At 38.4% G+C, this 17,300-nt stretch overlaps 1 protein-coding gene across 4 annotated transcripts in view; it reads right to left on the bottom strand.

Annotated features, from left to right (window-relative positions):
• Nucleotides 1–5,135: 5,135 nt before the first annotated feature.
• sema6ba (sema domain, transmembrane domain (TM), and cytoplasmic domain, (semaphorin) 6Ba) overlaps nucleotides 5,136–17,300 on the bottom strand; it is a 129,127-nt gene continuing 116,962 nt past the window's right edge. For all 4 annotated transcript variants that reach the window (XM_027137286.2, XM_027137282.2, XM_027137288.2 and 1 more), the window contains 3 exons: nucleotides 17,029–17,106; nucleotides 16,873–16,931; nucleotides 5,136–6,375 (listed from right to left, as the gene is read on the bottom strand). In XM_027137286.2, the coding sequence (XP_026993087.1) occupies nucleotides 5,486–6,375; nucleotides 16,873–16,931; nucleotides 17,029–17,106 (1,027 nt within the window). In that variant the 3' untranslated portion in view covers nucleotides 5,136–5,485. The remainder of the gene's footprint in view (nucleotides 6,376–16,872; nucleotides 16,932–17,028; nucleotides 17,107–17,300) is intronic.

Genomic DNA, 17,300 nt, shown 5'->3' on the forward strand with positions numbered 1-17,300 from the left:
AAGGTTGTGCGTTAAAATCACAAAATACCGAGCTGCCAGTCCTGGGCCCCTGAGCAAGGCCCTTAATCCTCAGCTGCTCAGCTGTATAAATTAGATAAATGTAAGTCACTCTGGATAAGGACGTCTGTTAAATGGCGTAACTGAATCAGCTGAAGCATGATATTAATGCTGTATTGTTGTCCTAGTCTTTGGTCATATCAAGATTGCTCATGAACACAGAATGTGCAGACAGCAGATTGATTGTGATTATATGACAAAGGATAAAAATCGAACCAAACCCATTTTAGCTTTCATTTCACTCAGAATAAGTTTGGATTCCTTTAGCTAAACTGTTTTTCACTATGAAAATGATTGAAAATGTGCTAATAATGGCCAAATGTCCCTTCCTAATGTACTCACTAATGAGGTCTGGTTTGTAAAATATGATGCTATCAGAATTTGGACAATGGAAAAAAAAATAATATCTCATAAAACATGACTGATTTTTCTTTCTCTGGTTAATGAGAGATGAAAGAATGAGCTTATGATAGCGTTATGCTTTGTCTAGTGAAAAAGAGTGTGTGTGTGTTGAACGGGATAATAGAAACTTATCATCATGACTCAAACTCCTGATTTTGATGTCCTTTTCCGTTTTTTGTTCAAACAAAGGCTTAATCTACTAAAAGAAACAGCAATAGAAGAGAAAGCTTAAATGCAGACCACACAACACCAGGTCGGACAAGTCAACCGTTGTTTGCGTTAATTATGTGTTGCACGAGTAACGTCGATCTAATTAACTCAGATGTGACGCTCTTTCAAAACAGCACCACTTTCTATCTTTCTATTCTTTAACAATCTCAGCCACGCTGCTATGGTGACGGAGATCTCCATAGCAACAGAGATGCACACTCTTGTCCTGTAGTGGTCTTCGTTCACCACTCAGCGTCATCCTGATGCACATATATTCAGATAGAGTTTTTAGAGTGTTAAAAAAAAAAAGGGAAAGATTTTCATGGGACACAAAAAAATGAACAATCCGTTGTGTTTATTAGAATGATAAAATATCCATGTCGATTTACAGATCAAAATAAGTCTGTGCACGCCAACATTTTGAGTAGTGTGTGTATGTGTGTCTATGTATGTGTGTATAATTGAGAGAAGTGTATACACAGATTTCTTTTTTTATACAAAAAAAAATTTGCCTCGTACACTTGCATACACGTATTTTCTGTACACATGGATGAGAAAACAAGATCAAGTGTTGCTTCAAATGTCACTATTTCATCTATGTACAATTCTTTGTGTCAACGTTCGGACCATTTCTTTTGTCCCTTTTCAGTCTGAAATGTCACTCAATTCTGAGCGTCAGGAAAAAAAAAGAATGAAATAGTTTTTTTCTTTTCAGGAAAATGCAGTTTAAGGTTCCTCTGTTCGAATCGAATGCTTTAGACGATGCTTTAAAAAAAAATCCTTCTGTCGCACGATTAAGTCAAATAGCCGTCATTTCGAATCCCAAAAATAAAACGCTCTTGTGCTTATATATACAGTAGTGTTATTGATTTAGGTTCAGGGTTCATTGCTGTGCCTTCCCGGACTGAAGTACAGTGCCTCGAGTCGAGGTAACGATATGGCAGTTGTGGTAAAAGCCTGGCTGAACAGATTTACCATACAACAGCACTTCTACCTTCAATGTAGCAGACAGGCTACACGAAAGGAAGTAAAACACACTGGTTACATGAGGACAGAAAACAGACTCCAAAACACTTGCGAACAAAAACAACAAAAAAAAAAAAAAACAGAACTAAACACCACATTAATGAGAACATCGATGCCTTTTGATACAAACAGCATCCTTTCGAAATACAAAGTTCCATTTTGGCACTTCAAGAATCTTAGATTATGTTTAGACCTTAAATAAAAAGCAGAAAATGTTTTTTTCCTTTATAAACAGTTTTGCATTTGCATTGCAATGGCACAGTAATATCTGCTTATATCTGGTGTGAGAAACTATACAACCCAGTGGAGCATCATGCTTTTTGGTATTTCTCAGTACTTATTTTTCATTCTGATATAGGGCTAAATACTTTCATAATGTCAAAGTAGAACATTTGAAAACTGAATTATTAGAGGAGCAGTTTGTAATTTTTTGGAGGTTGAAAAAAATTCAATCAGTCGTAAAAAACCTAAAAAAAAAAAAAATCTAGCCAGATCAATTTTATGGCAGTTTTTGTAAATCACAGTTTTTTCTTGACTGTCTTTGATATTATACGATCATTTCGGGTCTAAAAACACTTTTGAAAATGACATACTGCACCTTTAAAAGGATCATTTTGAGATATCAGCAGTTTATATATACTTATATAAGTTATCTGATTTTTTTTTCCATAAAAAGAGATTGATGTTTATAAAGTGAATTATATAATAAATATAACGTAAAATCTTTTCCCCATGCGATTTCATTACCTGGTCACCACATTACCAGTGGAATGGTTATTTTAGATGAATTTATCGTGGAATACTGAACAGCTGTATATTCTCACATCTGTACTGTAGCCGACTATTTCTTGAATGCATGTGAAGCAACTGTGCAAATGCAGCATAATGAACGTAACTACAAATTCATGGGCTGCTAACCTTTGACTGAAGAGTCATGGACGTGCCTCTAGCTTCTACAGTATTTCCTGTATTTTACGCCCAGCTTCTTTAAAGGTTTGCTGTTGTGGCTTGGGGCAATCACGCACACATGCAACTTATTCCAGTTGAATTTACAATGTGCTCCCTTAATCTGTCTTGGTCATGCTCTCTCTCTCTCTCTCTCTCTCTCTCTCTCTCTCTCTCTCTCTCTCTCTCTCTCTCTCTCTCTCTCTCTCTCTCTCTGTGTGTGTGTGTGTGTGTGTGCATGCATGTTTGGACAAGCTGCAAGCCAGCAATCCTTCATAAATTTGCTTTGTGTGTGTGTGAGCATACATTGTATTTTCAGAGAGTGTACTTTCACAGGTGTAGCACATGACAGTTTATATTTTTGTGTCTGTATGTGTGTGTGTGTCTCTGAGTGTGTGGTCGGCCTCTCTTTAACCTTAACCATATGGCTCCAATCTCACACATCTTTAAAGAATTAACCTTTAAAGGGTGGAACTAACCAGAGTGAATCTTCTCCCAAGAAGCAAGACACTAAAAATGCAGGTGTGTGTGTATGTGTGTGTGTGTGTGTATTCCTTGAACTTTTCCAGAGAACATATGTGGATTACATATGCATTATTCAGATCATGCAGATCACCCATATGTTCTGAAATCTCTCACTCCAGGAATTATGTATATATATATATAAATTACCTCTATCCTTTTTCAATCATTTCCATCTCAATCTACTGCACATGTTTTTCACATATGTGCAATTACCACAGATAAGAAAGAGAAATCATTTCCTGGAAAATCCACTCTCAAATCTGTTTACTCCGAACTGACTTATAATAAGAGTGTAATGGCAGTTGTTGAACTCTGTTATAGCTGATAGCGCTTTAAAATATGCACCTACGTACTTTATGTAAATTCAACACAAGAACTCGAGCTTTAACTGGAAAGGTGTTACAGAAAGATAGACGTGAGTGAATATCATACTGTACATATCATTTTTTCCAACCTTCTTAAACTCATTTTGGTTTTGTGGTATTTGTGTACCATCAGGCTGAGACTGAGGCACTTCTGTGTGTAATATGAGCTACATTGATAACTACCCTTGGACTTTTTTTTTTCCTGTTTGTGTTACGTTCACGTATGCATTATGTATATATCAAGTTCAAATGTAGATGGATTTTGTTTTATCCCTTTAATAATTCTTTATCTCTGTGTTCTTGTCTAACATGCAATGCCTCACTGTCTTCTCTCTACTGCAGATGAAACATACAAATGCGACCGGATCTTCGAATCCGAATCCGGGTGACTTCTTATGAGGAACGGAAATGCTATTAATGCGACAAACACAGAACAAAGCAACCAACGAAACGAGTTATAATACAGTACAGGCTGAAGAGTCTCTGTAACACTCAATATTTGATCATGTCTCCACCAATCCAAACAATGCTCCTCATTTGGCACAATTTCTCTCAGCTCCGTTGTGTATTCGTCCCTGTTATCCCTCGAGGAGTTGAAGAAAGCTGAATTTTGCGTCTTTCGGCTACTCAGCTAAATTCTGCACAGCAAATAGGTTTATGTTATCTATATAGCGTCCATTTGTAATTCCGGCGAAGGTCACAAAACTGCTTTTTCTTTTCGTGTCTGTCTCCAGTTCAGAGCGGGTAATTCACTGTACAACTGTACACACACACACACACACACACACACACACACACATACATACACACACACTCACACAAAACAAACAAACTAACAAACAAACAAACGTAAAACATTTAGGAGTTCAAACACCTCGTTAACTTCATTCTTTCCTCTGCTTGAGAAGAATTGCTTCCATTTTTTACCACTCTCTTTGTGTCTTCTGGCTCTGTATCCCTTGCTCTCTTTCTCTCTTTCACTCTCTGTCCCTCCGTAGCATTGCTCACAGAAAATCTGAGTTAGTGGATGAAACGTGCTCATCCTGCCTCCCTTATTTTTCCGCTCTGACAACAAGCATGTGCAGTCAAGGAGATGCACCGATCCTGTCTTATTGTACATGTCCTGCCAGCGTGAATACTGCTGAAGTGTGGCACTGCGTCGTAGGTCAGGAGTGACGATGCTACTTAAGTGAGCTCAACACTGTAAAACAAAAAGTCATTTATAAAAAACAAAGAAAATGGGATAGGCTGAGGTATACGCCACGGCTAGACTGCAGTGGGAATCGATGCCTCCGCGCTGTCTCTCTCGACCCTTGCTGAAAATGTTTTATTACAACCAGCAGCTCAGAAATCCCCAGTGAACGAGAACACGCCAGCACATTCTCTAAATGATGAGCGAGAGAGAAAGAGAGAGAGAGAGGGTGAGTGTGAGTGAGAGAGAAAGAGAGAGAGAGAAAGAGAGAGAGTGCCAGGGAATAGATATGGACGTCATTAGTGCTGCTGCAGTCACAAATGCTGCAGTTTGTTGCTGTACTCTTGCTTCTGATGAAGGACCTGCGGTGTGTGTTAAGGCACACACTAAGACTGCGAGGGTGGACTGAGAAAGTGTGTGTGTGTGTGTGTGTGTGTGTGTGTGTGTGTGTGTGTGTGTGTGTGTGTGTGTGTGTGTGTGTGTGTGTTTGTGCGTGTTAGCTTGTAGTCTTTTGCAGGACCTATGAGGCAGAGTGGAGGCCATTTAAATTTCCAGTGATTGATCATAGCATGACAGTGAAATCCAGACAAGATCGAAAAGAAGCTTGGAAACAGAAGGGCAAGAGAGATGGCAAGAAAAATGGAGAAAAACAGAATGATGTTGGCCAGATCCTGCTGGCACTGCAGTAGCTTTGAAGCTTTAATGCTCTGCACATTTTCTCCTTCACTACTTCCTTCTTTATCGCAGATCTTTTCCGTTTTCCTCACTGGCCTGAAGGAGCACGCTCGTTGCCTCCCTTGCCCAGCAGGTGGCTGAAATCCGCCAGGTCCATGAGGCCACGAGAGCCGTGCAGGACAGTGCGTGCAAGGCTAGGCGGATGGCCTGTGCCTGCAGCGTAGCGGTGTCCTGGGGCCGGGACGGCATGGAAGACGTAATTCTCATGGGTCCAGCGCAAAGCCTCGCCGGTGTACTCCATCTGCGTGCTGGGTGCAGACACGACGCGCCTCCTATCCGGGGAGTCTTGAGGCGTCATTGGATAGTTGTAGTCGCCCGCTGATTTGCGCAGCAGTGTACCCGGTCGTGTTCCATGCTCACGGTACTTGGAGAGAGAAACATAGCGCTGGCGCTCGATGACATCATCATGCCGCCTGTCGCCTAGAAGCTTAGAGCTGAGGAAGATGGCTGAGGGTGGTGGCGGAGGACACTGGGTAGCTACCGAATTCAGGAAGGTCTGGCTCTGGTCCCAGCCGGAGCCTGAGTCAGAGAGGCGGAGCGATGGTGCTGGGCGTTTCTGCTGCAGTGGAGTCTGCTCAGGTGTAGGCAGCAATCCCGGGTCCAGATCCCCTGCCTTCGTCCAGCCGTTGGGCATAACAAAGAGTGTTTCCCCTTGAGGGCGAGGCCGATCTGTCACGCTCAGCACCGAGCCACTGGTGCTTGGCCCCAGCATACTGCGCTCTTTTTCGCTTTTCCGCTGGGTGCCCGATGACGAGGATTCGCTTCGAGAGCAATGACGGTGCTTCTGGCTCATAATCCAACATACTGCCAAGCCTGAGAGCGCCGCCCCAGTGGAGAACGCTGAAACAGCTGCCACTACCAGCAGGTTCAGAGTCACCAGGCTCTCAGGTTCATCTGTGAAACTCTCATGCAGCAGACCTGTAGAAACAGGAAACAACTGCATTACACTTTTTTCTTTCTTTCTTTCTTTTTACTAAGACCAGCATAATGCACGAATACATCCGTTTTTAAGTGTTTTTATGGACATTACCCACTTTTAAACGCAACATGATAATTCTGTGAATAATTCAACTGATAAATAACATCATTATACATCAAAATTGGAATAGATTACTAGACTGGAATCGATTAAACAAAGGTGGATAATCTGTTTAATAATCCGTTAAATAGAAGAATAATTGCCATGCAAATTATCTTGTGAGAGAACAAAGTTTACGGGATGTTATAATAATTTTTTTGCAATATTTGAGGGAGGTAATATTGAAGTAATCACTTCTGGGGCAAATTCTTTGTGATTTTCCTGACACTGACATTTAAACTGTTCGTTAGTGCTAAATCTGCATTAAATATAAAACTAAATTAAATTCTTCCTATTTAGTTCTAAATCAAAACAAAGTTTAAATCAAAGTGTACATACGTAATATACATATTTTATTAGAAACATTTATACCCCTATTTATTTATATACATGTCCAGTCAGACAAATCCTCGGACCATCAGACCATCAGTGCATAAATTCATGCAGCTATTGGTGACACGGTTGTTGGTTTGATGTGAGTATTTCTGAAAATGCTTGATCTCTTCGGATGTTCACACACAACACTCTATAGAGTGTGAAAAAACAGTTCTGAAGCGGAAACATCTTCTTGAGAGGTGAGAAGAATGACCAGACTGGTGTATGAAAACAGGAAGGAAACAATAGCCCAAATAAGCACTAAAAGCATGCATCTGTTTCTGTCAGTGGACAAGCTACATTAGAAATCTCAACCTGAATTGTTATACTATTAATTCAAGAGAGCAACTGTAAAGAATAAAAGAACTGCTAAGAATAAAAGAACACAAAGGTGAAAGAGAACAAGAAATTCAAACTCATCAATTTGTTAGAACAGTGTAATCATCCTTTCTCTGTAAACTCTGATCCGACCTGTATCGATATGTTACATAACAATCACACCGTTCCCTAGAAACTCCAATCGGAAAAAATACGTCAGTATCCGTAAGCATTATTTTGATAAAGAGTTTAGAGAGAGGTAAGTGTGAGTTTTGCAGATTTTATGAAAATGCCAGCATTAGTGGGGCTTCAGCAAAATACCGACTTACTTAACCTTTAGAAGATTACCAATTAAAAAGCAATCAACCATGAGAACTATTGACTTAGCAATCACACCGCTTTATTAAGACAGCCGGCAATGCAAACTTCATCCATCAAGCGACTTGAAATTTCTATTCAAGTGATCAGCCATATAGAGACAAGAACATGTCAGTGCAGTCAAGGGGAGAATGCATTACTGTGTGGATTAGAGCTTTGGAAAATAAGTGTTGGATCTTAAATTGTTAAATGGTCTGCAGCTAAACACTCAGAAATCTTTCCATTCTAGTGTGCTGAAGAAAACGGCCCTCATCCTTCTCCGATATATTTGAAAACGTATAGAAAAGATTGGCACTTGCGCATATGTTCACAATACTGCGGCAATACCCTGAAATATAATATGGTAGCCTTAAAATTATGTTTATAGATTCCAGATTCTTTTTCATTTCCTCTGTCCTTGCCCTCCCTTACTCTCTCTCTCGCTCTGGCATTTCCTGTAATCTCTCCTCTCTGTCGTCCTGTGGGATGTCCTTGATTTTCGCCACCATTTTCTCAATCCCCCTATCTCTTATCTCTTCTCCTCCCATTGCTCAGCCCTGCTTCTGCTATACCTCAAGTGTGTGTGTGTGTGTGTGTGTGTGTGTGTGTGTGTGTGTGTGTGTGTGTGGGTGGGTGGGTGGGGGGTGGGGGGGTTCTCTGGGCTGACGGCCTTAGAAATGAGAAGCTATAGAAGCCGAGTTTTTATTCTGAATCCCATTATCACACATCCCATCTGCCGATGGCTTTTGACTTCTGCCCTGCCGCAGTATTCACCTGCTATCGATTCAGAGAACACGTAATACCAATAAACCTTCAAGAAATGGTATTTTGTGAGGAATATATGAAATATAGCCACTGTGTGAGAGAAAATTGTCACAAAGTTAGTTCAATGAAAGTTCACACTGACACCCACACAGTGCAATCTACAAAATGGATAGGATGGAGGAAAGATGCGTATATGAACAATAGCAAGCATGTAAAACGGTGCAAAGAAACATTCCTGCTGTTGAATGAACTCTAAATTAACTCCAGTCGGCCACAAATAAAAAACTTTCATTCAACAGTAGTGAGATATCTTTGTATGATTCGGGGTGTATATTATCTCTTCACACGCCTGTCTCTTTGTTGCTGTCTCTCACCACTCTCAAGTACCTTCAACCATCATCACCTTCCTCTTCACCTCAGTCAGAGTCCTCACTTCACAATATAGCTCTTTAGGGAGCATCTGAAGCACACTAAGAGACAACAGGGTATTACATAAAACTCACTCAGCTGTTCCTATTGTCAATCTTTCCTTCTACACATCTCTCTCTAGCTCAGTTTTTTTAGCTCAGTATTCGCTTTTAACGCCGCTCTCTGTAGGACGTCACTTGGTTATCTAAGGATGAAAGGACACACGTTTTCAAGAACCTCAAAGAGTTGTTTTTTTTCACCCTGTGACAAAACGAACAAAAGAGGAAAAGAAGTTTGAAAGCTGTAAAGACACCTTTGCTTTTGATAACACAGTCAGTAGTGGAAACTGAAACCTCTGTTGCTGCATCTGTTCTTAAAGTCTAACCCCCCCTACTTTTTCAACATCAGACAGCATCAAGAACCACACTCGAGAGAATTACATCTCGGTCCTCAGCCCACGTTCGAGGTCACGGACATGGCGTCTCTTTGAAGTGAGGGTGCTCTTTGATGTGCGGAGGCCATAAGGAAAGCTCTACGGACTGAGACTCCACTGTATCTTCTATATTATGACGCTTTAATGGCAGTACAGACTCCACATCGTCCTCATAAATCAGTCTGTGAAGACAGAGAGGTGACCATTTTTAGGCCGCAACATTTCTTTAGCTGTCGGAGACTCCAGGACGGAAGCAAGGCCGATGTGCATTTGTACGCCTCCAGCTTTGCTTACGTTTGGACTCCTGTGAAAAATAGGGTTATTTTTCACTTGCTAGAAGGTGTTTAAGATAAATCTTTCATTTTCATGTAAGATATTGTTTGTTGCTTGTCCTTTTCATTGACAGTGTCAAGATTTATTATGAAGTACAAGACGCTTCTCAGTTTTAACAGATACGCTCCTACCATTATGCAGACAGAATCGCTTTAGGCCTTAACAACACTAGGCCCTCTTAAAGTAATAACACATGCTGTACAAATTATATTTTCTACTTTTAAAATGAAAATGACTTCTGGAGGAAATTTATTAGATTTCTATCCCAACTTCTTTCACTTTATGAACAATGACGTTTTAGACCTAATATTATTTTAGTGCAATATTGGTCTATTAAATTGAAGAAGTTTAGAAAGAAAAAAATGCAAGGAAAGAAAACGAAATGAATTTGTTCAATGCTACAGTTAGCCGGCAATCCAAATCTTGTGTTAAACGTTTAATGTTGTTAACTTATACTTTATTGGTTTGCTTTTCAAATCCCAGACTTGGTGTGTGTTCACAATGAACAGCTTAATTCTTTCCTAATCAAACTTACTCTATTTATTTACATTTGCAATCAGTGAAAAATGAAATATTATTTTCCAATAAAAACACAAATTGTCTTATATACCAGTAAGTTGTTTGATGGAAACATATTTATTTCATTTAATATTAGAAGGTTATGTCATACTTTTGAGTTCATTTATAGTTATTTTTTAATGGGAATCATTAGTATAGTCTTTACTTTGTCCGAAGTATAAATTACTGGCAGATTTCCAAATGTTTTGTTGCATTTCTGCCACATATGATCAGCATTTAGTGAAACCCACAAAACCCCATAAAAGCTCTCAGAGAGATGATAGAAACAAATGAAGACGATATGGTGAAAGGGCACAGAGTACTCTGAGTACTACATATTCCTGTAATACAGCTCAGCCACTTTGCACATGTTAACTCTGTGCAAAGTGTAGCAAAGTGTGTTTGGTCATAACTGAAAAGCTAGAATTATTATTAAATGTCTTTTTTATTGCGTATTTTAAATTATTTATTGCAAACAACACATTTCAGATATTGATATTGATTTAAAGAATCTGCTTGAATGAATAGTCTGGTCCACATGTAACAGTAACTCCTGTTATTTACACAACAGTAACAGTAACTCCTGTTATTTACACAATATTTACACAAATTTACACAAACTCTCTCGTAGGAGACGAATGTCTTTTTTTCATGAATACCACCATCCTCGTGTAAATTCTGCTGTCATCCATTTTGACAAATGAGCCCCAAGGTTGTTGAAAGTCCATGAAACAAGCTTCTGTTATCACTTATGTTACAAACGTTTCTGCCTTTACCATCAGCCTTTATTTTCTCTGTCATGAAGTTAATAAGGCATTGTTGTGTTACTGATAAACTGCAAAGGATTCTATCCTTAAGACTGTTTTGAAAACTTTATAAGGAACTTTTTACCATTTATAAAGTGCTAACTCCTTCCATAAAGGCTAAATAAATATCTATCCATCCATATTTGTAGCCGTTACCCTTCAAGGGTTTGCACGGAAACTGGAGTCTATCCCAGGGTGCATGTTGGATGGAGTGCTAAACCATCACAGGGTATAATCACACCCACAATCACATACTAGAGAAAATTTACTGATCAGCTACCCATGTGTTTAGTCTGGGTGAGGAAACCAGAGTATCAGGAGGAAACCTGTGATCCTGAGGGTAACGACATGCTAACATGCTGATCAATAACCGTCTGTGACTCACTCCAAATAACCATCACCTCGCAGAAATGTTCAGCGTATCAACAATTACACACATTTTTAATCTGTTTATATGGAGCATCTGTCATACAGGTTTCTGCAGAAATGATAATGTATTAAAATCACACAATAATATAAACCTTGCAGCTCAAACTACTATCAGAAAACTGTCTCCAGCAATATATCACCTACTGATCAAGCAGATTTCAGAATAATGTAACAAACAATAATAAACTAGTGTTTGAATAATAATTAAGAAATCAAACTGGGACAGAATGCAAAAACCACAAGAAATGATAACAAGTGGAAATATCTTAAATCTAGACAAATGTATCTACTATTTTTATTATCATAACATTTTTAGCATATTTTATTGAATTTTTATTTATTAATTTTTTTTTTTTTTTACAAATGATAAGTTTTGCATTTTCCTATTCATTTTTTAGATCATTTGCTAGAAATGAATGCAAATTAGCAAATTAATCTGCCAATACAACAAGAAAGTGTAAAGCTTCAATAAATAAATCAAATATGTATAGATGACAGGCTTAATAAGCTTATATTGTAATCTTATACTTTATAATCTGAAGAAATAGCAGATACATTTGACTAGTTTCAAGATATCACCGCTTGCTAAGATGTCATTTTTTTGCAGTGATGTAAAATGCTGCAAGCAGTAAAATAAATAAAGAATTTTTCTGCTTTGCTTAACATTGGGATGTTCAGAAAGCCAGCATTTATGAACGTAAAACTTGATTTGGAACATAAGCTGTCTGGCACCGAGAGCTATATGAATCTGCTCTGCTTTTAAGAGCTTTAAAAACCAATAGACGGATTTTAAAATCAATTCGAAATAAGAGATCTAAATAAGTACTTCTAAAGAAGGGCGCTCATAAGCACAGAGACTGCTCCTTGTTTATCACTCTCCTTTTGTATATAAAGGCAACACAACTGATTAAAAAAACACAAACACTCCCAGTTAATCCACATTTATGGTTTTGTCTAAGACAGCAACCATTATAGAATAGTTATAATGGAACTATAGTGTATAGCCTTAATAACCTGCTCCATTAACTTTTCATTTCTTTTGACACTGTTTGTATTAAACACTAAATCTGCAAACTGTGCATCAAATGTGAAACTTGTATACAGTTGCTATTTGTTTTTGTTTCATTCTTAGGTTTCAAGTCCCATATTTACGGCTTCAAAATCACTAAATCCACACAACACGTCCTGGTGGTAGATAACAACATGAGCACTTCAAATAATCTCTTAAACAGTTGTGGTTGGTGGTTGTTCATAAATGTATTCTTTAATGCTTTTGTGACTCACATTCAGAAAAAAACTATTTCTATGTGAATTCTATGATATGTTTGTTTTTAATGTTACTTTCTAATGTATATAATATTTTCTCTTTATGCAGCAACTAAACTTCATGTCAACAGCATGTCAATGTTGCCATGGCAAGAATATAAATGTTTTGTAACTATAATGTATTGCTAATATGTTGGAAAATTCCATCTACCAAAAAAAATGAGCAAATAAACACTAGCAGTAAAAAAAACTTCTCACCCATATGATCTGCGAAAAGTTTGATTTTTCATGATCCACTATATCCAACTTCAATCAGAAGATGTAGGTTCTTTATTAGTACCTGGAATAATTAAAACCACAGTAGCAAATATGGCTTGTTCCTGTTTTCTAACCAATTCCCTTTCCTGTAGGCACTTTTTCTGCATTTATTACTTAGAACACCAACTTGAAACAATACTGTAAAAGCTTCTATTTTTTTCCCCAAGAATAAAGTAGAAACATTTCTTTGATATTCTGTCTCTTTTTCTTCACAGGAGTTGCTCCAACTGCTGAGAAGATTTCCTCAGCTCTATAATCACCTCGGCAGGACTACCATGATAACCAGTTACGCCCTTCTGCTCAAGTGCCCTCAAAGCTCTGGATAGGAAACCCTGCTGCTGTTCTGTTCCACTTCGAGAACTCATCTCGAAATGCTGAGACAATTCGGAAAGCTGGGACGGATTTGGAATTCACACTTTTGGAACCCGTACAAGGTCTGACAGAGAGAAGCTTTGAGAAAGCACATTTGAATGGGAATTTAGGCTTTATACAGTGTGCATTCTGTTTTTTCCTTACTGAAGACTGTAGACAATGCATATTGGTGCATATTAATGGTGTAACAAAACAGTAGTGCTCTAAACATTAATCTATATTCAGATTTGAACTCTAAACCAGAAGTCGGTAGAAGGTAGAAGTGCCTGCACTGTCATCATGATGTGTTAAATGTACTGTAGCTCTGAAACTTATTCTACTTGCTCATATCTGACTACTCTCTTTAGCCTACAATAAAAAAGCCATTAACTTCATCAGAAGTTTCCACTCCTGATGCACACAACTCTATTCTCAGCAAGATGCCCTTTCTTTAAATTAAATATTTCTTTATCTGTTCATTCTAAATAATATATAAATCATCCTTACTTCTCTCATGTCTTCAGATATACCGCTAACGATAGTGGGTTTAAATGAACCAGTTCTGAATGTTATTATGCTGCAATCCATTCATTCATTCATTTTCTACCGCTTATCCGAACTTCTCGGGTCGCGGGGAGCCTGTGCCTATCTCAGGCGTCATCGGGCATCAAGGCAGGATACACCCTGGACGGAGTGCCAACCCATCGCAGGGCACACACACACACTCTCATTTACTCACACACTCACACACTATGGACAATTTTCCAGAGATGCCAATCAACCTAGCATGCATGTCTTTGGACCGGGGGAGGAAACCGGAGTACCCGGAGGAAACCCCCGAGGCACGGGGAGAACATGCAAACTACACACACACAAGGCAGAGGCAGGAATCGAACCCCCAACCCTGGAGGTGTGAGGCAAACGTGCTAACCACTAAGCCACCGTGCCACCCTTGCTGCAATCCATTTATGCTTTATTTAAATTGTCATTGAATAATTTTTGGTCCATCTTTTGTTGCAGGAAGTAAGCATTAATCAGCAGTATGTAAATATTGCCATAGCAACACCATTTGTATGTTGTAGCTAACACACTTTCTTAATTTATTCATCCATCCATTTTCAGAAATGCATATCCTACGTAGTATCATGGGAAACGTGGAGCCTATCCCAGGGGACTCACGACACAACGCAGGGGACATCCGAGATGAGTTGCCAAATAACAGTGCACAACTGCACACTCATACTCACACTACAGACAATTTAGAGATGTCAATCAGTCTACAATGCATGTATTTAGACTAATGAAGTAAATCAGAGTACCTGGAGGAAACCCTTAGAGCATGGGCTTTGAGAAAACATGTGGGCTTTGTATACATGGCAGTGGTGTGACGTGGGAGGCAAATGTGCTAACCATAAAACACTGAGCACACCAAGCATTGCTAATATTTTGGAAAATTATTATTTTTATCACCCTCAGTTTGGACACACTACACCATGCTTTAATTAAAATGTGCAGGTACTTTATTAGTACCCAGAATAATTAAAACCAAAGCAATGGTTATATAAATAGAGCTATTTCCAGTTTTCTACACTCTCCCTTCTCCCACAGCTAGAACAACTTTACAACACGTCCTCGGGAGTCATGTAACGTTAAGTAGAGACGGATTTAATCATGTTACAGGGCAGGCAGACTAATCCAAAATATAATTCAAAATTAGAATAGGAAACAAGGAGAGGTCATGAAGTCAGAAAACAGTTAGCAGGGATAATCCAAAGCACAAAGAACCACAAATCAGAACAAGTGCAGGACAACACAAACTAAAAAATCCTATTAAAATAAACCTTAAAAACCTTTAAAAAAGTTTGAGAACCTATTTGTTTACTCATAACATGTTCAATAGCTCTTCTGTTAACTAAAATGTGCGGATCTGGGGTGGCTGCGGGCTGATCATAGAGGGTTACAGTAAACTGGGATGTTTGATTCCTTTAAGGCATCATTGCTTTATGTGCTTCAATAGTCTTTTAATTTTTTTTTTTAAATTAAAGATCACTGGGTTTTGAATACGAGCCATCGAGCATGCATGCCTTCTAAAAGAGCAGCTGGTTTAATCCATCACTATGCCATGACAGCAAAAGTTGAGAAGGAAACTTATATAAGAACAATCTGCTGGGCTTTGCAGTATTCTGCCTTTGCTGTTGGCAGTGCTCCCGTTTTCTGTTGCTACCCCACCAAAATCGTGTAATATCCTTGTTATGTCTACGATCATAATGTACTGTAGACAATTGTCATTTTCATAAGCAAAGAAGATTGTTCAGAGGCAATATCATAATTTTTGATTCAATTTTCCTATTTTTCTTCCATGCGGTGATGTTTGTCTTAGCTGATATTAAACTGGATTTTACATTTCCGCCTTCACTATAAAATCTAGCATCTTTAACTAAATTATACTGGATTTCTATGCAAAACACACACGTACTAGCTTATATAAGCTCACTGCATACTGTATAGCATGATAAGAGATGTGATGAACAGTAGAACATTACATTTGATATCTGTCAAAAAATGTAGAAATGAGTAAAAATTAGTAGATTTAAAACATTTGAATTTGAACTTTTAAGCTTATATAACGTTGCAGTATATTACATTTTAATTCAAAAAGTAAAATTCATTCTAGGAGCCTGATTGTTTACTGAACTCAATTAAAACTACTTCAACCTTTACTTTCTGTGATGTGTCACATAGATGTTCCTAAACTTTTACTCTGTAGCTTAACATTCACTCTCATACATTTTGAATCTGTCACTTTCTGTCTCTCTCTGTTTAAACTCTCTCTCAGTTTCTTTCTCTTCCCCTGAGAGTGGTTAATCCATCTTGCTGCAGACTGCTGTCAGTGGAAAAAAAAAAGCTTGTGCAGAGCAGCTTCATCTAACAAAAGATTGTACAGAGTGAACAGGGGGAATTGTGTGTTTGTTTGCATGTGATGGAAAAATCATATGACCTACATATGTTCTACTAGTTTGGTGGCAGAGTTAAATGCAAATAGAGAAAAATAATTAACGTGGTAGCGTGTTGAGTTCAACTCATTTTTATATATCTCATACATTTTCAAGGGTGACATAATACACTTTATCCATTTTGTAGTTACAGTTAATGTCGTCTAAAGTCTGTGAGAAAAGTAAACAAGTTAGCTCCCGTTTTCACAACAGCTATAAAGAGGTCCCTTAACAGGCTTCCCCTTTTCTCTTTCTTAAAGATAATAAGATGCATTAAAAAAACAGCTTGTCATGTTAGCAAGAAAAAGAAGATCCTAAAGACTCTCCTGTGGCAGACTGTTACAGAACACTGACACTGAAGACTCCTTCCATAGACGTTAAATAACCATCTCCTTACAGAAAGCACCACAATTCTGTGTCTTAACGTCATTAAATAACATTGTGTTTATTACGCTTAGCCTCCGCTGTGGGTTTTATTAAACAAACTGATGAGTTGTTATCACAACAAACGAGTTGTTACTATAAAAATAAATTATTTAAACATGCACAACAAGCACATCTTTGGTTTCAACTACTGTCAGAATCATTCAGCCATGGGTAATACTATGATAAGCTGAAACAACTCACCCTCACAGTCTCCAAGATGTGTGGTGTTCCCATACTCAACATCCTGCACAAATGGTAGTCTATATAAAAACAGATATAAAGAAAAACAGATGTTGAACCAGAACTGAAATCATGATGACAACTTGACAACTTGTGATGTGAAATGATGAATCTCACCTGGTACCAGGTCTGAGGAGAGAACAAGTGCTTCCTCTGGTCCAGCCACAGTAAGGATCTCTAGATGAGATACAGTTCCTACACACACACACACACACACACACACACACACACACACACACACACACACACACACACACACACACACAACTCCTATATAAACTCGATTCTAAAGCATTAGCAATCATTTGCAAACATGACATTATAAAAACTGAATGCGACACAGACAAATGTCACTGAGAAATGTGAGAACTGGCACACACACACACACA

The sequence above is a fragment of the Tachysurus fulvidraco genome, chromosome 22 (genome assembly GCF_022655615.1).
Source record: "Tachysurus fulvidraco isolate hzauxx_2018 chromosome 22, HZAU_PFXX_2.0, whole genome shotgun sequence".
Classification (NCBI taxonomy): domain Eukaryota; kingdom Metazoa; phylum Chordata; class Actinopteri; order Siluriformes; family Bagridae; genus Tachysurus; species Tachysurus fulvidraco.